Raw genomic sequence first — 19,581 nt, forward strand, 5'->3', positions numbered from 1 at the left:
ACAATGTATAATTTTACTAGTTTACAATTCACAATTAATGTACTTTTCAACTTTACAGCTTAAGTAGTTTGAATAAAATTTAATATTTGACGAATAGCTATGAATGAAATAAAAAAACTCCTAATAACCAATAACGAAAAGTGAAAAAAACGAGAAATAGAAACCATGCAGTTTGGAATATGAAAGTAATATAAAAAAGATAAATAAAAAACGACTGTGGGGCGTGCGCTGTGTGCTGCATGAACACATATTTTTTAGCGCGAAAGCACACGTATTAGTGGAAAAACAAATGATGACATTTTTAATTTTTTTTGTGGTCAAGGCCAACCCTGCAACAAGTAACATACATTTTGCCTGGTGCTGAACAATAATATTACGTTTGCGGATTGTCCCTTTTTTTGGTTGGTTTGATCCCTCTGGCAAATTGTAGTCATCATTTTTTTGTTGATACTGGCGGCCTGCTTTGGCTCTTATGCCGACGGTCTGGCAATGGCAGAAACGTTGGCAATGGCAGAAACATTGGCAATGGGCCTGCTGGCTGATGCAGTGTACGACGAGACTAAAGAGCCGGCCTCAGAACGACCCAAAGACATCCCAGAGAGCTTTCGCGAGAACCCTTCCATCGGAATAAACTGCGGGTTGCTCGCAACGCTACTGTTAACATGGGTGCTTCCTCCAATATCGCGCACCTGCATGGGCACATCCTGTTCAAGCTCAAACACTTCGTCGTAGTTGTCCGAAGAGGTCGACGAGACGTTGTGGCTATTTTGCCAGCAATGCTTGCTGCCGAGCCAGATGCGTTGAACCCAGAGAAGGCGCTGCGGGCCTGATCTCTGTTATTGTACGCGCCATTGGCGTCTGTCGGCGTGCTCAAGGTGCTGAGATGAGAGCGCTGAAGCTTTTGACCAATCGCACCTGGCTTTGTACTGTCAGCAAAAAGATGCCCGGCGGATGCGAGGGGTGGCAAAGCAATGCCCCTGGGTTCACCGCCAATTCCCGTAAACGCAGATGCGAATGGCGAGCCCTGACCGCTTCCCTGAAACGCCGTCCTCGGAGATCTCGGCCAATTTTGTTGCTGTTGCTGCTGCTGCTGATGTAGTGTCCCGGCGCCTAAGCGCTGTCCACTAAGATGTTGGCCACCCAGCGAAAACCCGTATGAGTTGCGTGAGTCGTGGTCCCTGCCAGAGTCGGCACCAAGGGGCGAATTGTACGGATCCCAAATTCCAGAGTTTGACACATGCAGCTGCTCGTGGCTAGGCGAGTCCATGTCAGTCAGCGAGTATCCGCTCAGTTGGCGATCGATCATAAATGGGCTGTCATGCATCAGCGACCGGCTCTGAATGCCGACGGCCTCGATCCCGAAGAAAGCCCCGCCAGAGACGGCGATTGCAAGTGGCTGTTGGAGCGCAGGCGTCCCCCCAAGGCTGCCAGGCCGCCGCCGTTGTTTGTAGACATGGGGCTTCCCAGCGGACCGCCTCCAATAACTGTTGTGGGCGTCTGGCTTTCAGCGTACTCGGTTGCATTGGCAAAGGCGGCAAGCGGGCTGAGTGGCTCATTCATAAAGCTTGAAGAGCGGAATGAGCGACCAAGCAGGTCGTTGTTGCGCGGAATCGACCGCGCATTCCCGTTGCCAATTGGGTAAATTGACGGTGACATGTTTAGGCGGCCCGAGAACCCAGTGTCGACAGTGTTGCGCAGAGAGTGCCCAATGCTGTGGTTCTGCAAATGGTTGTGGTAACCACCGCCATTGCCATTGTTGTTGCTGCTGTTGTTGTTGCACAGTAGGTTGTTGCCGCCGCCATTGTCAATATCCGCGGCGCCATATCCACAGCTGTAAAAGCATGGCGGTTGAGCAGCAATCCCGAGCTGGATGTTGGCGGGCTGCGAGCAAATGGACTCGCCATGGGCGAATCGCCAAGGCCTACACCCGACTCATTGCGCCCCATCTCCGAAAACTGGTCGAGCAGTGGGATGGAGCTTGGCATATACGGAGAGCCGACAAACTGCTGGTGGGCAGAGCTGTGCGACAATGCCATCTTATCAATGCGGAGACTGTCCTGCATGCTCAGGCCGCCATATGACAGTGTCGAGTCACCACTGCGGCGAGCCCAGTCGGACCCGGCATTCGGCTTGGGAATCGGCTGCGAACGAGGATTGAACTCATTATTGAGAGCGTTGCTGATACCGCCGCGCACGCTGCCAAAGTTCATCCCAAACGGAGACGTCGTACCGTCTCCCTGCTGCTCACCGAACAGCGAAAAGGCCTTAATCCCGTCATCTTGCTGCGATAGAACGCGCTGGTGTGCGCAGACCCATGAGTGCCAGAGCTGTGAAACTCAAAGACACCAGAGTCTGCGCGAGTGGGTGCCTGCTCTTTGTACCCAGAGAGCAATGCAATTGGCGCCTTCGAGCCTTGCTCGCGGCTCATAATGGATCCTGGTGCCCAGGAGCTCGCCATCATCTTGTTGCCCGACATCCTTCCGCTGGCGGGCTTGAGCGGGATCTCGCGCAGGTCAGGCGTACCGACATTGAGTCCAAGTTTATGCCATGTGCGCGGTCGCTGGCAGTATTTTTTGGGCCGCTGGCCTTGGCTGATGTCGGTGTCGATCTGGTGCCATCAGCAGGGCTGGATGAGTTGGCGGGCCCGTTGATAGCGCCTGGGATGAAACCCGGAGTCCCGCGATTCGACTGCGACTGCTGGGAGGATGGCGTGGTTGTGGCGCTACCAACATAATGACCGGCTGCGGCATCGCTGTATATGGGTTCCTGGTTGGCCCGGCGATCCTTTTTGCCGGTGTTTCCGGTAGCACCTCCGGTGCCACGTAGATTGCCGCCCTTTGATGAAGAGGCGGCCCAAAGGTCTGCGCATTACGCGAGTTGGTTCCCAATGGCTTTGACTGCTGACGCATGGCGGGTGCGTCGTTTTGGCCATTGTGTATCAACGCGCACCTGTGGCCGTATCTGCAGTTGCCCTTTACAAAGTACTTGCACACTGTTTTCTCTGTCGTCACAGTGACCTCGTGCAAAAAGAGACAGTTGTTTCCGGCCGTGCAGTTGTTGTGTTTGTAGAATTTGCATGGAACGTGCAGTGTCGAGCCGCCTATAGAGTGCAAGTAGAAAAAACAATAAGATAATGCGTTTCTTTAGTAAACTATAGCTAACAGAAACCTGGTGCAAGTGGGGTGTAGTGGGGCAAGTATTGGCGCAAAAATGATAAATGAATTGTTGTTGTTGCCAATGGCCAACGGTAGTGTGTATTGAGCTGCGCGAGATATTAAAACTTGAGCAAGGCCAAGATGACAATTCGCGATAGCAGATTGCTAACGCAGATAGCGCAAAAGCTACACAGATAAATGAACAACCAGCAAGATAATCTAGCTTGGAAATGCCAATTCATGTGGCTGGTTGTAGCTAGTAGGTAAGGCATGTCTTTGGCTCTATGTAATAGACACCCTTTGGAATATACATTTGTCCAGGCGAAATGACCAAAAAGGGAGGTCTGCAATCCCCAACACTCAAAAATGCGCAGGGCGTGCTGCCATAGCATTTGACTGTGGCTGCGGGCGCTGGCATAGCTGTTGCTGTTGCTTGGAAAGGCAAAAGCAAACAAAAAATAATTATGATGGGGGAACTGATGACGGAGGCAAAAACAGTAATAAAAATGGGGGCAAAAAAGTGCAAGGCGCTAGCTTCGCGAATAATCGGAGGCTTGGCTGTGTCAACAAGCAGCTGCCGCCGCTGCCGCTATCGGTGGTTGTAGCCTGCATATAAGGCAAAGCAAAAGCAAAAATATACGTGCTCTTTGGCCTGTCCTTATAAATTAAAAAGTAAAATGCGGACAAAGAAGAGCAAAGACGGCCAAAAAGCACAAAGCATGGCATAGTAGGCTATCCCTTTGAGCTATGCGCACAGGCATTAATGAATAGAAGGGAGGGATGAAAACAAAATAAACTCCGCCAAAACAGCAAACAGGTACAATTGTCAAAGGCCTGGGAACACATAATAATGACCAGTTGGAGTTCCCCTTCTCTGAGTCAGGCATTGGCAAGTGTCGATAGGGCCTGGATGCTGCATCGTTGATATTGTGGGCTGAGCAGCTAGAAAAGCGGGCGCATGCAACAAAAAGCAACGCAACGCAACGCAACGCACTTCCAGACAGCATCTCATGCGGGTGAATAAATGAAAACTATGAAAATTGTACGTACCATTTCGGCCACCGCCGTTGCGGTCTTTGCCGGATTCGCCAAGTCCTCGGACCCGTAGGTGTCGTTGCTGCCCTGGTCGGATGAGTGGGCCTGAAACGAGCCTTGCGACTGCTGCTTGAGATTGTCTTGGGCTATAGTATGTATAAATAAGTGTGCAAGGGTCACGGGCCCTGGTTTTGTTTAGCAAAGGCATAAGTGGTGGTAGTAGTAGTATACTGTCAAAGAACAGTAAAAACATGAAAACAAAATAACAAAAAGACATGCCGTAGATGTTTAAGATGGGGTTTGCTAACGTACCTTTGTGGCTCTCATCGCGGGCGGAGTCATTAGAGTCGCTGCCCGACGGGTCAACCATTGTCTGCGAGCGCAGGCCAGATTTGATGCCTGAAGCCGCAGATGCTGGCTGACGGCGCGGAGTTTGCGACTGCGAGCGGGCCATCGATGTGTCTTTTGGGTGTGGTGGTTGTCCTTTTGGGATGGTTGGTTCGTAGTGTGAGTCTATTGTGCCCTTTTAACCGATAATAGAGTGTTAGCACCCTTATTTTGATAGAGAGATAAGCGTTAGTGCACTGCTTGTCTTGTTTGTGTGTGTCTGTGTGGGTGTGCAAGATGCTATATCGACAGGACGTTGGTCGTATACCAACACAGGTGCGAATGCGCTTTTTGTTTTTTGTTTCGTTATATGCAAAAAAGAACAAGGAGAGTAGAAGCGAGGAATATAATCGCAAGAGAAAAAAGCAAGCAGGCGCGCAGAAATTAAGATGCTGCTGCGTTTTGTGTTGTGCTTGTGAGTTTATATGATAGTGTAGGACTCCACGGCAGCTTTTGTATGCACTTTTGAGGAGCTGGTTTCAGCGATAATAGTAAGTATAAGAAAATAACAACAGCGCGCTTATTTTGATTTGTTTTTTAGGTTTGTGCGTGAGGCAAACTATGTAATAGAATAAAAATAAGTATTGTAAAAGCCGGGTGAAGAAAACAGAAGAGAAGAGTGCAGCCATCAATCGCCGGAAGAGCAAGGAGGGGGCAAAAACAAATGCAGTGTGGTTTAGAAAATCACTCGAACAAAAATAAAAAGAGATGCCGGCCCTTTCAAAATAAAAATAAAAGAATGGAATAATAGGAGTGCCGGCCTTAAGAGGAAACAGGGCAGGGTGACTGCTGCTTTATAGAACAAGATAAAACGAGCTGAAAAAGGCGCGGGACTTTAGCCATAAAAATCGCTTGCTAAAAAGAACTAGGCCCGCGAGAGAAGTAGAGAATAAAGAGAGGAGAATAAGAGGAAATAGAGATGCTAAAAATGGATTGGGACTTTTGCTGCGTGAAAAAGCAAGCGAAATGCAAATGAGAGATAAAAGGAGTAGATGCCAACTGAATCGCCGATGGAACATGAATGAAATACACTTTGGCTGTTTATTGTGTCAGCGTGTGTATGTGAGCATGAAAGCGCCCATGCTTGAATGTGTGTGCTTTATAAGCAAGAAGCACGAGGAGCAAAAAGTGATGAGGACAGCCTGAATGACTGAGCAAGCGAGCGAGCGGGCGATAGAGCTGGCAGAAACCGGAGGGCATACCTTGTCAGCTTTATCCCCGAAAGGCGACAATGAACTGTGGGCTTCGGGAGAGCACCCGCAGACAGACATAAATACTTTGTTGCACAGTTTACTCAAATTCAACAATGTTGAACAAATAAAACAATGTAGACTTTGAGGGCCACGCCATGCTGAGACTGCAGAAAAAAACAGTCAGGCTGCAGCCAACACTACCTCTCATTGCATCATTATCATTGTCATTTTCTCGCATCCTCTTTGCTCTCGTGGATCTGAGGGGTACAATGGACAACCTGCGGTGAGAAAGGAGCAAATAAATGCGCAATAAGGGAGATGATGGTGGTGGGAAACTGCACAACAGGGGGCGTAGTCATGGCATGTGCTCACAAGACGCGGATGCAGATGCAACCGCTCATGGTGACAAGGTGCAATGGCATTGCAAATTAAAAATGGATATGACTACATGTGTGTATATCCTTATATCTTGCGTGTATCTGAATTTGCATATAACGAATCGAAAAATGAGCATGTTTGAGGACGAGTTACTGATGTAAATTATCAAGCCTGGCTTACCGTTATAATAAAGTGTGACTGCAGTGGAAACAGCCTAAGGCGGGATGGTTTGGCGCCTATTTTTAAATCGTGGGCGTCTAGATGTTTATTTTGTATCTTTTTTTGCCGAAATCAATGCCACTTTGTGTCGGTCAGACTTCCAAAATATAAGACACGGGTGATATATGTGTAATATCAAAACAGCGATATGTAAATAGAGAAAAGAGAATAAAAATATAACCGAGTATCTATACCAAAAAATAAAGCCAATATTTATACGCTTGAGAATTCGTGCTATTGGAAATGTATGCGTGCAATGGAATACACGGTGTAGTATCGCCAGAGTAATCAAAATAAGCCAATGATCCGCTGTTCAGTGCTAACCATGCACACTATAAAAAAATTAAAGTCGATGTGGTCAAGAAGAGAGAAATTGGAAACTATCCAGCTTCATGTGCCGTCTTTAGGGAAGTGCTGCGTATATGTAAAAATACTGGTTTACAATAAAAATAAAATGTTGGCGGTCCTTAGAAAACAAAAAATCAAAATGCGGGGGACGAAAATAAATACAAGCAGCAAAATGCAAGTGTGGGAGCGAATAATCAAATATTTAAACACAGAAACTGTAATTCGAATTAATAGCAAGAAAAAGTATTAATATACAAAAACAATATACAAAAAGGCGGAGAGAGCAAAAAAGACAAGGACGTCGACAAGAGGTTAGAAGCTGGATATCTAAGCGACCAAACGCATTGAAAAGGGTTGCCTTTTTGGCAGGCGCCTTGTGCTCACCTGATTTTATTCATAAATTCTAAAGATGCATGTGCGCACGCGCATGTGTTTGTGCTTGTGTGTGTCTGTACGGCCCCTGGATGCGATAAGGACAGAACTGCTCTTGGAATGCTACAAATTAATGACCCCTCGTTTGATCACGCAGACGAGTTTTGAAAGTAATGTGTCAAGTCGTCATCGGCGCATATCCACCATTAAGTCGAATAATGATTGCGCCGGCGAATTGGGGAGAGAGAGCGGGGCGAGCGGTGGGTATTAAAATTGTTCAGTGTATCTTGATATTGTTATCCACCAGCCCCCATCTCACAATTCACAGCTGCCTCCCTATTTTGTGCATCCCTATTTTGTACGCAGTAGTGGTAGAGGCTGTGTCTGGTTAATCACATTTGCAATTTGAAAGAGCAATTGATGCAGCAATTCTAGCATGACGAGGGGCTCAATATATTGCGTACTGTCTCCCGGAAAAAGCGTAAATAACATATTGGAAAGTCAGAGGCGGGTTTGTTCTATTTGCAGCAGAGATTGTCATCGTGCCTGTTGAGCAATGCATTCTTTATCAAGACCTTTTTTCTTGTCTTTCAATTTTGGAAGGCAAAAAAGTCAAGCGATCGCAGCATTTTGTTATTGTGACTGTACACAAGTTATTTGTTGAGATGCCGACTAAGCCAAATTCCGCAATGGCAGCACACACGGAATGCTAATGGCCGAATGACAAGAAGGCCAAAACAATATAACCAGCTTCTTTCCGGGGCACCTGACAGTTGCACGCGGGGAAAAAGGGAAAGAGGGATGATTATAAAAAATAAAATTAAAATCAAAGCAGAAATGGGTGTTCCATGCTCACATTTGGAAAGTATTCATTGCACGTTTACTTGCCATTCGTTCCCCCCTTTTGCATAGTAATGACTAAAAGTATTGCTACTATAAAAATTAAAATGAAATGACAGTGTTATGTACTGTAAATATGTGTGTTGTTATGTGCTGTTGGGTATATTTGGCAACTAACATCTAAGAACACTAATCGTAAAATTCAAAGTATCTATCTGTGTATGGCCCCACTCACTCGCTCGCACGAGCTATCTTGAGCTGCTTCAGATATTCTGCATAGCTAACACCGCTGCGCTCGTGCCAAGGAGCAAACGAATCGGTAAACAGACGACCACTACAAAACAATAGAAATGGAGGTATGTTAATACTGGCGGTATCTCAATAGAACGTAACGGCGTGCTGAATGTCACACACCACATGTCTACCATTGCACAGCAACAGTCAACATTTTCGCAGTCTTGATGACGAGCTCAAAATATGTTAGATCCTCTAAAATGTACCTTGTCTCCGAAAGCTGCACGATGACATCCTCCATGGCTGCCGACGCACCGACTATATCCAAACTTTTCTTGGCCTCGGTCTCTTCCCTCCAATTTTCCAAAGCTTCCCGCGCGGCTTCTACATGCCAAATAAATCCAGCACAAACAAAAATAGCAATTGTTTTATACACGTGAGTTAGTATCCGAAAAAGTCTAACGTAACGCATAACATGCGATTATTTAAAAAAATAGTGTTTACCTCTTTGCTCTGGGCTTGCTGACACAGGCCGTCAACCGCCGCCTCAATCAAATTTTTTTCACCTACATGCACTGGTTTGTTGGTGCTATCTACATTGTATGTCCAGGAACAAAAAAGTGCACAAGTATCTCAATATAGAAGCTCGCATGCCATCAGCTCGTAGATTATTGTGCTAATCAAATAAACGCCCACGCAATTGGAAGTGTAGGTTTTGGACGTGATTTAAAGTGCAAAACAAACAGATAGAGGATCCACACAATGAAAACTAGGTCGGAAATTTCCAATATTAGACATAATTTAAACATACCGCGGTGTAACTGCTCGATTCGATGGCAGCTCACTGCAAGCTCGCCGTTTATTTGCTCATAGCGTGTGCCCGGCGCAAACCTACATATAGTCCATTCGCCAAATTAAATTTCAATTTAATTAGCAAATCCTAGTCACACCTTTGGTGCATATATGTTTACACCTGCACGTGTTAAACCAAATGCATTAGCAGCATACGTCATGCGTGCTGTTAATAAATAGTAGCAACAGGAATAAAAACAGCACTTCGCATCATACCTTGCACCACTTGCTTGGCTAATTCTGCCACGACAGTCTCATGAGCCTACACCAAATGTACAGACAAAAATAATAAACAAACATCATTTAGAAAAAAACTGAAGAGCATTTCAAACAATGTACGTGTTTTTTGTAAGTTTAAAGCAATGCTTATTTGACTTACATATCCCGACTTTCCGACGGAAGCATGGGCAATGTCTCCAATAAGCTGCTTGCGGAGCGCCTCAGTATGGCTGCTGCGAGTCACCAGCTTGTCCGCAGGCCTGTACTCCTTGCCACTGCCATTGCTACACATAATTGAGTACAGAACAAATTGTCATCAATACAAGGCATACATTTGCCACCCAAATAGTAGCTAAGAGCACAAGAACATTTTGTATTAACTATATACTTATCCTACCTTGAATCGACCTGGATGTTCTGTAAGTGCCAGAGGCTGACTGAATTCCAAGCATCTCGCGTGCTGACATAGCGTAACGACCGCTGTAAGCTCTCAAATGCCGGAACCACATCAGCTTCAAATGACGCGAGTGCCTACCAAATTATCATAAATATGTCAAGTTCGATGGGTGATATTACCAACACGCTTCATGTCAAAAAACTCTCAAATATTACGTATCTGGGAAAATCATCGCTCCATTTAATATACAAACTTACCTTGGAAGCAACATTTTGAGTTGCGAGCAACAAACTCCGGATCTCCTTTATTTGATCAGCAATCAGCTCCAACTATAATACAACAGTAATTTGCAAAAGAAAAATGAGCATACGCTTGGTAACATAAAATCAATAATTAAATGCCAGCACAAAACATCATATCGACTTATTTATATACATGTCATTGTTTTTGTCTATACCTTATTGTGATCTTCATATACCCAAAGTGCGCAGTTTCGGGTACTAGCTTTGGAACCAACACGTTAATTTTGCCTCTAACCTGTGAACTGCGTCGTGTATAACAGATGTACAATTGCACCCTTGAAATCGCATGCCTCGGCCCCATCCGATGCGGCATCCATATTCAGCATACCAACTACACTTTCCAGCTTTTCAACTAGCTCCGACTTCCTTGCGTCAAGCTGCAATTTTTGGCGTTCACTGAGGCTCGAGCTCGTACGTGTATGTCCTCCAAATTCTACAACGAAAGGTAATCATACAAAAAACTTTAAATATAACGCGCTGAGGGTGACGCAGTGCTATCAAGTAATAAAACAGATAGTGGTAAGTGACCAGAATATCGATGTACCTTTATGTCGCTTATCACGTTGGCCACCATAGTCTGGCGCTGCTCGAGCGTACTGTCTGCCACAACTTCATGAATCCTACATAAAACAAATAAACACAAACAATTAGCACTGTTGATTCGGCGCAATACATGTGCAAACACAACAAAAAAGGGTTGGTCCCAATAAATATATATACTTACGAGCTAGATCCGGCGCCCTCGTTCGCCAAAGAATACTGAGCTTTACGAATCAGCTCGTATAAATGATCGCGGATGTCTCCGATGAGTCACCACTAGCTACAGCCATCTCCCGGATTAGTATTCTCATGCGCTTAGACAAACGGCGCACTTTTTCCGCCATCTCCTGCTTGACGAGAATCTGTAGTCGCAATTCACGAATTCTGCTCTCAGTCGCACTGCGCTTCGCCTCGAGCTCGTCAATTGCTTGTATGCAGCCAAGGTTTTCAAGCTCCATACCCTGGATTTCTGATACCACCTTCTGCTCCTTGGCGCTCGCACTTTTGAGATCATTGTAAAGCGCAATAAATGCTTTGGGCTGGTCTCTTGTGCTGTCGAAGGAGCGGGTTGAGTAGAGCAGTAGGCTGCCAACATTTGTCGGACTTGGTTAGCTCTCTGCGAGGACACCAGGTGTGTGCGACAGCTCTAAAAATTTGCAAGCTCGCCCTGCTGAAGCGGCTCGATGTCGGAGGGTGCTAATTTTTCGTCGCCCTTGGCAGTAACCAGTGTGGATGCCTTTCTGAATCCCAGTTCGTGGGTGGCCCACAGCGCGATCAGCTCGGCTGTCTCGGCTTTGCTCCGGCCGCCTGTTGTGTTTGTGCCGCTCATACTTTTCGCGCAAAAAAGACTGATAAATAAAACAAATTGTGGCTATAAATTCGAGCTAAATTGACAATTCAAAGAGACGAGCGGAAAGACAGTATCAAAAAAATAGAACTGGATCATTGGGAGACAACGGCAAGCCAAAGCGCCTTTTGTTTATTTTCTTCAGTGTGGCCAATCGTCGAACATCAAAATGCAGCTTTGATTTCCAACGACCCAATCAATTTTTTCACTCGTTCTTTTCCATTTACATAAAAAAATTTAAAGACGCGTGCACCTATCGACACAATAATTTTGTATTTTATATTTCTTTTTCTTTCTCAATTCATATTCTAAATCGGTTGTTATTTTTCTTTACATAAACTTTTATTATTCACATTTTAGTAAACAGAGATTCCAGCATCTTTGAGGAAGGACAAATTCGCATAAATGTCCGGAATTTCCCAGTACACGCAGACACAGCCGCGCTCCACCATTTTGCGGTCAGCCCAAACCCAAGCCTCGGCTTCAGCTTCAGCCTCGGCCCCAATAGTAAAAATCACGGAAGAAAGGATCCAGGAGATTAAAGAGGCATTTTCATTGTTCGACACAAACAAGGACAACCACCTCGACTACTACGAGCTAAAGGTGGCCATGCGCGCACTTGGTTTTGATATAAGCAAGGAGAAGTCCTGAAGATTATGAAGCGGTTCGGTACGAGCGACGGGGCAAAGATTTCTCAGGATGCTTTTGTCAAGCTCATGTCGGAGAAGATTGCAGCGCGCGATCCTGTAGACGAGTACAAAAAGGCCTTCAAGCTCATTGATGACTCGAACTCGGGCATTATCAATGCCACTAACTTGCGCCGGGTTGCACGCGAGCTGGGCGAAAACATAGATGACGATGAGCTGCAGGCGATGATTGATGAGTTCGACATGGACAACGACGGTGCCAGTAAGTATAAAATAGAGTGTAGAGTGTTTGTTTAAAACCTGCGACGTTTTCATTTATTTATTAACTGTTTTGTCGCTGACCCATTGTGCTTTTCTGTCTGTAACTTTATGTAGTCAACGAAGAAGAGTTTATCAAAATCATGATGGGCGGCCAGTAGACGAATTTGCGCGCACATAGAGCTCATCTCAGCCATATTCTCCTATTTAACGCGGGCGACATAGGCAGGACTGAGCTCTTTTATTCTTTTATTTTCAAGCCAGCACAACTTTTCATATTTCTTTTACTCATCATATTTTCTCACAAGACGATTGAAATTACCTGAATCAAATAAACTATTTCAATTATGCTTGTGTAAGCGACGAATATCAATAAGAAAGTCTATGCCGCATTGAACGTCAAAGTGCAGGGTCTCAAAACAGACCCGCCAACAAAGCCGATGCTTTCGAAAGCGCAAAGCGCAAAACATAGCGCGCGGGGATAAGAATGGCTAGAATCTGCGCCCACATAAATACAAACTCGGCAGTCGGGTATTTAGCCTTGGCATCCTGGACAGCCCGTAGCACAGGCTCATCCGCGGGGATAGAACTGTCCTCAGAGTGATCGTGCGGGAATCGGCCGAGTTCATAATACTTGGCCATGCGCATATCCTTCTCGACAAACACCTTATGCATCCACCTGCTGAATCCCTCCTCATCAATGGGGATGTCCTCGACAGCATACCGCTTGACGTGGATGTGGACCTCTCTCGGGTACACGCACTTGCCATACATGCTAACTAGCCCGTACTCGTCCTCCGGGATGTCGCCCTTCTTGAGGCCCTCGTAGCCGATGGTGAGGTCGTAGATGTACGGGATGCGCCCACGCAGTTGGTTCAGGCAGAACATGCTCCCGTTGGTCCGCGGAGTAGTGTGTGCTCGGGGCGGCGCAGCCCGGTCTTGGCTGCAAACCTGTCCGAAATGGCAATACGCTTGTCGCACAGAACCGTGCCCTCGGGGAAGATGAGCAGCCATGACGGGTCTTTGTGGTCGACAATACGCTGCATGTGACTTTTAAATGTCTTTTGGTCATCTGCCCACTTGCGCTTGAGAAAATAAAGTCGAGAAATTGCATGCTCCAGCCAAACACCGGCACTTTTTTGAGCTCGGCCTTAAGGATAATCTTGATGTATCCGTCGCATTGGCACATGTAGCCGAGCATCCAGATAATTATCCAGTCAAAGTACGTCTGGTGATTGCTGATGAGCATGCAGCCATGCTCTATTGCTGGCGCAAACCAACTGCTATCGACACTGCTGCTTATATTTCTCATTGCTGCGTTGCTACTACTGCTGGTATTGCCCTCTTTCCGGCCAACTCGCTGTCTCCAGTCAGGATAAATTTGGTTGGCGCCCATAGGTTTGTTGCAATCAGGAGCACTATGCTGAACCACCGTCGATATACTGGTTAAACCTGCGGTTATTCACTGGGGATAGCAGACTGAGCCAGGGGCACACAGCCATCTGGCAGATGTTGAGCACCGCCGAGTGGCCGATGAAAAATACGGCAAAAATGAAGAAGCGCACTTTGTCCACAATTGTCATCGGGGAGCTGTTTGTCCGCCTTGACCCAGGCAATGCCTTTGTCGGGCCACTTTGTGAAGGGGCCTCTGTTTGAAGTGAAGTCATCGAACAATAGGAATTTCCTAATATATGAATATGAATATAATATAAAGTTTGGAAATGTACAAATGGGTTGGAGAAAAAAAACGAAAGAAAGAGAAAGAGAAAGAGAAAGGATAGTAAATGATGCAAAGGAGAAAATAAATGCCTTGATGTCTGTGCAATACACTATTGAAAATGGATTTTGGAATTTCCAGACATTTATAGTGAAAGTCCAACTTTTTAAGCGGGGGGCTTTCAAAAATCGTTTTTTTCCAGTTTTTTACCCTAAAATATTAGAAATCCCAGATTTTTGAAGATGTGGGGAAGCATTTAGGGTTTGTGTCTGACTGGTGCTTCGACTATGGGTTAAATGTGACGTTTAACGATGTAATTATATTCATCCAATTATGTCGCAGCCACAACCAACGCCGCTGCTGATTCTGTTAAAACCACAATCGCCGCCGATGCCGCACCTATTACTGACACTGCAAAATAGAGTTGCGACCAAAGATGCCTATTTGCCCACAGTCTGCCGATATCATCTGGTGGATATGGTAGGAAAAGGGCTGGTCTAAGCGCAAAATTTCCTGCAAAATTAAGCAGGAGCAGGAGCAGCAGAATCAGCAACAGCAGCAGAATCAGCAACAGCAGCAGGAGCAGAGTGGTCAGTAGGAGCAGGCAGCCACAACAGGTGTTAATACAATTCTGGCAGTAGAAAAACCTCGCCAAATTATATGACATGGCTTGCTCCAGTGCACAATGGAAGACTGCCTGCAAACCTTCAGGGCCGACGGAACCAAGATCAAGGATGGCGAAAAGGTGCCATCAGGCAGACGAAAACGGAATCGTGACACAGCTGCGGTACTGAACTTTCGCATCATTCTTATGGTCTGTTACAGCAATCGCCTCCCCGTTCTTGCGCAAAAGATATCGTCAGAGTTGGCTGAAGCCGAGTCTACAGCAATGCTCAACCCAGAGCCAAAGCCCAAGCCCAAGGGTGTGCACAAGAATCCATCTCCCCTGCTTCTTCTCTTCGAAAGAAGCAGCAAACTGATTAATATCGTCAACCATAGTGGTCTATTGCTACTAGTTTCTAAATACTTGTCGGGTTGCTATGCAAGCTGTGGGAAGGATGTCGATTTGCAGGATATTGTAGTCTCATTCTTTTCTTATGGCGTAAAATACCTCACCCAAAATAAATTAGGAAAATGTTGACCTGCTGGTAAATCTCAAAAAAAAGTAGAAATATGAATTATGCGCCGGTCGTTTACATATCGAATGCACGCTCATAATTTAGTAAGGTTCATTAGGGCTTGGCTCTATTTTGTTTGTCAAATGCTTACAAATTGAAAACTATACTGCTGTACACTGCTATTTACCGCTAGAGAACCTTGCAATTGGACATACCAAAGTGCTACCACCCACGCCCATTATCCAACCGTCATCCTGCGCTCCCTCCGCAGTGAAGCAGAAGGTGCAGGAGCGGGTGTCACACGACCTCTGTCCTGTTGATCTCTGAACATGGCCAAATCAATTGGCAGACAAGCCAAATCCACGCACCAGATATCCGCAGCATCCGACTAATGGATTACAAATTTCTTTGATCCTGACCATGCCGCTCATGATCACAAAACAATGACTGTCATTTTTTTAGGTGCGACTTGTTCTTTTTTTGCATTTCGTTTCTTCAACACTTTAATTTCAACATTTATATACACTTTAATTTTTTTACTCAATACACACAAATGAGCGTTCTCCACGCGGCCAAAAAACAAGACATTCCCGAATTCTTCTCCAAGGACGACACATGTCCGGAATGCAGGAGCGAGCGGTACCTCAACCAGAGCATGAAGCTGCTGGTAAGCCCGTGCTACCATGAGCTGTGCGAAGCATGCGTCCACAGAACCTTTGAGGCTGGCCCAGCGCCCTGTCCCGTGTGTCACCGGATTTTGCGCATGAACGAATACTACCAGCGCATATTTGAGGACCTCACAGTTGAAAATGAAGTGCGTATCCGTGCGCGAATGGCCATGACGTACAACAAGAGAGAGGGCGACTTTAAGAGCCTAAAAGACTACAACGACTACCTAGAGATGGTTGAGGACCTGGTCGTCAGACAGCTCTACGGTGACGACACGGGCGAAGTTGAATATGTGATAGAAAAGTACAAGCGCGAGAACAACAGTCTTATTGAGAAGAACCAGTCTAAGCAACAGCGTGAGGAGAATCTGCACAGCCTCTATGCTAAGGAGGAGCGGCTGAGAAAGCAGAAGCAGCGCGAGGAGTATTTGAAGATCTTGGAGGAAGAGGAGCGGGAGAGAAGGATGCCAAGAACAGCGTGATTGACGCCCTGGCGACATCCAACAAGGATGCCAGAGAGATTGTCAGGGCAAACGCCGTCAAGCTGAAAAAGTCATCGCTTAGCCATCGCAACGCGACGCGCAAGGCGCATATGGATATAGAAGCATTGCTGAGGAACGCCACAGACGATTCGGACGACGATCTATGGGCCAGAATGAGGCTGATGCATGGGTGGTTGATCCGGAGGAATCACCCTACGAGCCCATGAACATCGAGCTTAGGGACAAATACGAGGATATAATACTGAGGACCCGCCTGAGCAGTCTCAGCGGTACTGGCGTCACGCGTGAATGCATCAGAGGTACGTTATTGAGGGTGCAATGGCTGGCTTATTTGAGCCACCGCTCACAGACGACAACAGCGGCAACAAGGACACCAAAAGCTAGGAAATTTCTGTTTATTTTTCAATATTTCTTCTAAATAAAATTTTATTTATTCATTTGAGCTCCAATCAAGAGAATAGTCTACTCCATGGAGCTGTCGTCAGACGCGCTCTCATCGGGCTTCTCCCACTCTGCGAGCGTCTCGTCGTCAACATAGTCATATCGCCACAAGAAGCCACCCTCGCCCGCGTAGATCACACTGCGACAGTCGCGCGAAAACAAGCAGCATGTGACCGGGCGCACCGATCGCTTGTGCGCCAAGTGGCTCACGATCCTTCCGCTGTCTAGTCCATATACATAGACCTTCCCCCTGCTGTTGCCAACGCACAGATACTCGTCGTCATAGCTCACGTCAAAGCGCGAGATGATAATTCCGTGGTGTCGCACGTTGAATCCCCTTATTAGCGAGAGCGAGTCCAGGTCCCAGTAATCTATGCGGCCGGAGGTATTCTTAACCACCAAGTTGGACTTTGCAAACCGTATGCAGTCGATGGCTGATCCGGCATATTTTTTCCCAGGCATAACCAGAGAGCTGTCATCTATTGTAAATGTGAGCGGTCCATTGTATTTTCCATTTAAATCGGGGATCGACCACCGATACACCTCTCCCGAGGCCGTGCCTGTGAATAAGTGAGTTCCATCCGGGTGGAAATACGCTGCTGTGGCGCTGTGGCTAAATATACACATGCACTCGCCCGTTTGAACGACCAGATGCGCACGGTCTGGTCGCTTCCAACCGATGCCAGAAGCCTGTTGTCGGTCGGGTGAGGCTGCAGATCAACAATAGCTGCAACGTGACCGCGCAAAACACGGATTTCGCGGTTCCATGCCAAGCTAATAATATGCACCAAAGTGTCATCACCGGCAATGGCAAACAGAGCGTCGCCTGGTGACCGCACCCAGCAACACGTACGCAGCGACGTAGTGGCTCCTGGCGCCAATTGATAATGCGACATGATATCTAGATGGTCACCGCAGTTCTCGTTATCATAGATGTTCGCCTGCATGTGCCCAACTGTTCCCAAAAGATTGCTATTATCGTTGGCGTCGCGAATGGCGCCGCCTCGCTTGTCAAAGGACCGCTCGTATGCGGGCATGCCGCCGGTTCCGTGGCCGTTGAGCCCCAGATCGCACGGCCGGTAGTACATGAGCGATAGCTGGGCGACTGTGTTGTTGTGGTTTTCGCGCACAATTCTGCGCAGCCGCAGGTTGGTGAATATGTGTTCCTGTGTCAGGGGTGAGCTTTCCTCGCCTAGTGTTCCAGGTACCTCGGGGCTGGTCAGCCGCATGCGCTTGGCGATGTCTCGGCCTCGCCGACCGGGTTTGCCGGGCTTATCGTTTCAAGTGTGGTTGTCATTGTATGTCTTTTTTGTAACAAAAGTAAAAAAAAGGAGAAAAGGAAATGCGAGCACAATTCGTGCGTTTTGAATTGTATGCCAACGCGCGTTGAACAATAGACACGAAAAAAATATAAAACAAGAACGCGACATTCACAATTGGTGATCAAATCAGTACTTACTCACTCGAATCAAATCAGCTATTACTGCCCGAATCAAGGCGTGCAGATCGCCACAAATATGCAAGGTTGATTGGCTAATCCCCCCACAGCCTGCTGGTACCACTAACACCCAATATGTGGAAAAAAATTTATGCTCAAAGTTAGCAGCAAAAGTACACATAAAAGTGTTGGCGAATCCCACGAGCATGCTACCACCACGCTTGGCAATAATGAGCTTGCGTTGCTGACTTTCCATTTCCTTTTCTGCTTTCTTTTCTCCTATTGCTTTTTTAAATTCACTCATAATAAAAGAAAATGCCATCCACCCCCATTTCCACCGTCCCCGCTGGCTTCAACAGCCGGCGCGAGGCCACCGAGTACATCGAGAGCGAGATGAAGAAGCGCATCATGTTCCTTGACGGTAAGTTGCATTTAATGATAACCCCAGCTTGAAGGGCAAACAAGCGAACACGCATTCAAATGGCCACATCTAATTACAGACAAACACCGTTCCTTTTGTTGGGAATTCTATAATCTAGGCGCCATGGGAACTCAGATCCAGGATCTGCGTCTGTCCGAGGAGGACTTCCGTGCCGAGCGCTTTAAGAACCATACCCACGATCTCAAGGGAAACAACGATCTGCTGGTATTCACGCAGCCAAAGTCGATCTACAGTATTCACCGTAACTATCTCCTTGCAGGCGCCGACTTTATCGAGACTAACACATTCTCGGGTACCATGATTGCGCAGGCTGACTACGGCACTGAGGCCTTGGCCTACGAGCTGAACAAGGTGGCCTCCGAGATTGCGCGCGCAGCGTGCGACGACATGCTGAAGGAGACCCCTGACAGGCCGCGTTTTGTTTGCGGTGCCATTGGCCCCACTAACCGCACGTGCTCGATCTCACCTTCAGTTGAGAACCCGAGCTTCCGTAACGTCACCTTTGACGAGCTGGTCACCGCCTATACCGAGCAGATCCGTGGTCTGCTGGACGGCGGCTCAGACGTGATTTTGGTCGAGACCATTTTGACACTCTGAACGCCAAGGCAGCACTGTTTGCCATTGACACGTTGTTCGACGAGGGCATCTACGAGCGCGTGCCAGTGTTTGTCTCGGGCACTATTGTTGACATGTCTGGGCGCACGCTGTCAGGACAGACGGGCGAGGCCTTTATTATCAGCGTGTCGCACGCCGAACCCTTGGCTATCGGCCTCAACTGCGCCCTGGGTGCCGACCAGATGCGTCCGTTCATCCAGGCCATCGCCAACTTCACCTCGGCATATGTCATTTGCTACCCCAACGCTGGTCTGCCCAACACCTTTGGTGAGTACGACGAGTCGCCTGCGACGATGGCAGAGAACGTCAGCGGATTCGCGCGCGAAGGCCTTGTCAACATCATGGGCGGTTGCTGTGGAACCACGCCGGCCCACATCAAGGCGATCTACGAAAAGTGCAAAGACTTCAAGCCGCGC

The 19,581-nt window shown here is 47.1% G+C and overlaps 8 protein-coding genes across 8 annotated transcripts; 3 read left to right on the forward strand and 5 right to left on the reverse strand.

The window, feature by feature from the left end:
- Nucleotides 1-59: 59 nt before the first annotated feature.
- BX661DRAFT_33305 (uncharacterized protein) lies at nt 60-1,491 on the reverse strand. The gene has a single exon (XM_051539083.1). The coding sequence runs from the start codon at nt 1,322-1,324 to the stop codon at nt 560-562; it is 765 nt and encodes a 254-aa protein (XP_051391052.1). The 5' UTR covers nt 1,325-1,491; the 3' UTR covers nt 60-559.
- Nucleotides 1,492-2,933: 1,442 nt separating this feature from the next.
- BX661DRAFT_136775 (uncharacterized protein) lies at nt 2,934-3,086 on the reverse strand (the record flags this gene model as incomplete). Its single annotated transcript, XM_051532682.1, has 1 exon — nt 2,934-3,086. A coding segment is annotated over one exon (153 nt), but the record flags the coding sequence as incomplete, so codon positions are not given.
- Nucleotides 3,087-7,998: 4,912 nt separating this feature from the next.
- BX661DRAFT_183964 (uncharacterized protein) lies at nt 7,999-11,391 on the reverse strand. The gene is given in 16 exon segments (XM_051536358.1): nt 7,999-8,261; nt 8,428-8,507; nt 8,666-8,754; nt 8,973-9,027; nt 9,237-9,275; nt 9,393-9,516; nt 9,630-9,763; nt 9,887-9,958; nt 10,087-10,129; nt 10,147-10,173; nt 10,190-10,308; nt 10,329-10,364; nt 10,476-10,551; nt 10,656-10,731; nt 10,746-11,010; nt 11,196-11,391. The coding sequence occupies 16 exon segments, from the start codon at nt 11,298-11,300 to the stop codon at nt 8,159-8,161; spliced, it is 1,443 nt and encodes a 480-aa protein (XP_051391054.1). The 5' UTR covers nt 11,301-11,391; the 3' UTR covers nt 7,999-8,158.
- A 163-nt stretch (nt 11,392-11,554) lies between these two features.
- BX661DRAFT_183965 (uncharacterized protein) lies at nt 11,555-12,570 on the forward strand. Its single transcript, XM_051536359.1, is given in 3 exon segments — nt 11,555-11,940; nt 11,958-12,227; nt 12,341-12,570. The coding sequence occupies 3 exon segments, from the start codon at nt 11,724-11,726 to the stop codon at nt 12,382-12,384; spliced, it is 531 nt and encodes a 176-aa protein (XP_051391055.1). The 5' UTR covers nt 11,555-11,723; the 3' UTR covers nt 12,385-12,570.
- On the reverse strand, nt 12,571-14,115 carry BX661DRAFT_183966 (uncharacterized protein). Its single transcript, XM_051536360.1, has 4 exons — nt 13,656-14,115; nt 13,353-13,567; nt 13,175-13,308; nt 12,571-13,112 (listed from the first exon to the last, which is right to left on the reverse strand). Exons 1-4 carry the CDS (start codon nt 13,888-13,890, stop codon nt 12,638-12,640), a joined length of 1,059 nt encoding a protein of 352 aa, XP_051391056.1. The 5' UTR covers nt 13,891-14,115; the 3' UTR covers nt 12,571-12,637.
- Nucleotides 14,116-14,721: 606 nt separating this feature from the next.
- Nucleotides 14,722-14,924, forward strand: BX661DRAFT_183969 (uncharacterized protein; the record flags this gene model as incomplete). The annotated part of the gene is made up of 1 exon (XM_051536361.1): nt 14,722-14,924. A coding segment is annotated over one exon (203 nt), but the record flags the coding sequence as incomplete, so codon positions are not given.
- A 687-nt stretch (nt 14,925-15,611) lies between these two features.
- Nucleotides 15,612-16,208, forward strand: BX661DRAFT_194062 (CDK-activating kinase assembly factor MAT1-domain-containing protein; the record flags this gene model as incomplete). The annotated part of the gene is made up of 1 exon (XM_051537846.1): nt 15,612-16,208. One exon carries the CDS (start codon nt 15,612-15,614, stop codon nt 16,206-16,208), a length of 597 nt encoding a protein of 198 aa, XP_051391058.1.
- Nucleotides 16,209-16,691: 483 nt separating this feature from the next.
- Nucleotides 16,692-17,967, reverse strand: BX661DRAFT_198992 (WD40-repeat-containing domain protein; the record flags this gene model as incomplete). Its single annotated transcript, XM_051538285.1, has 3 exons — nt 16,692-17,266; nt 17,302-17,902; nt 17,929-17,967. 3 exons carry the CDS (start codon nt 17,965-17,967, stop codon nt 16,692-16,694), a joined length of 1,215 nt encoding a protein of 404 aa, XP_051391059.1.
- Nucleotides 17,968-19,581: the final 1,614 nt, after the last annotated feature.

This window comes from Kickxella alabastrina (assembly GCF_025024165.1).
Source record: "Kickxella alabastrina strain RSA 675 chromosome Unknown BX661scaffold_14, whole genome shotgun sequence".
Lineage (NCBI taxonomy): Eukaryota > Fungi > Kickxellomycota > Kickxellomycetes > Kickxellales > Kickxellaceae > Kickxella > Kickxella alabastrina.

Coding starts and splice junctions, on each gene's coding strand:
- BX661DRAFT_183966 (XM_051536360.1), bottom strand. CDS start 13,890: ATGACTTCACTTCAAACAGAGGCCCCTTCACAAAGTGGCCCGACAAAG. Junction 13,568..13,655: donor GTTTAACCAGTATATCGACG/GTGGTTCAGCAT, acceptor TTGGCCGGAAAG/AGGGCAATACCAGCAGTAGT. Junction 13,309..13,352: donor CCGAGCTCAAAAAAGTGCCG/GTGTTTGGCTGG, acceptor TATTTTCTCAAG/CGCAAGTGGGCAGATGACCA.
- BX661DRAFT_33305 (XM_051539083.1), bottom strand. CDS start 1,324: ATGCATGACAGCCCATTTATGATCGATCGCCAACTGAGCGGATACTCG.
- BX661DRAFT_183965 (XM_051536359.1), top strand. CDS start 11,724: ATGTCCGGAATTTCCCAGTACACGCAGACACAGCCGCGCTCCACCATT. Junction 12,228..12,340: donor CATGGACAACGACGGTGCCA/GTAAGTATAAAA, acceptor AACTTTATGTAG/TCAACGAAGAAGAGTTTATC.
- BX661DRAFT_183964 (XM_051536358.1), bottom strand. CDS start 11,300: ATGAGCGGCACAAACACAACAGGCGGCCGGAGCAAAGCCGAGACAGCC. Junction 9,764..9,886: donor CTCAAAATGTTGCTTCCAAG/GTAAGTTTGTAT, acceptor ATAATTTGGTAG/GCACTCGCGTCATTTGAAGC. Junction 9,517..9,629: donor AACATCCAGGTCGATTCAAG/GTAGGATAAGTA, acceptor AATTATGTGTAG/CAATGGCAGTGGCAAGGAGT.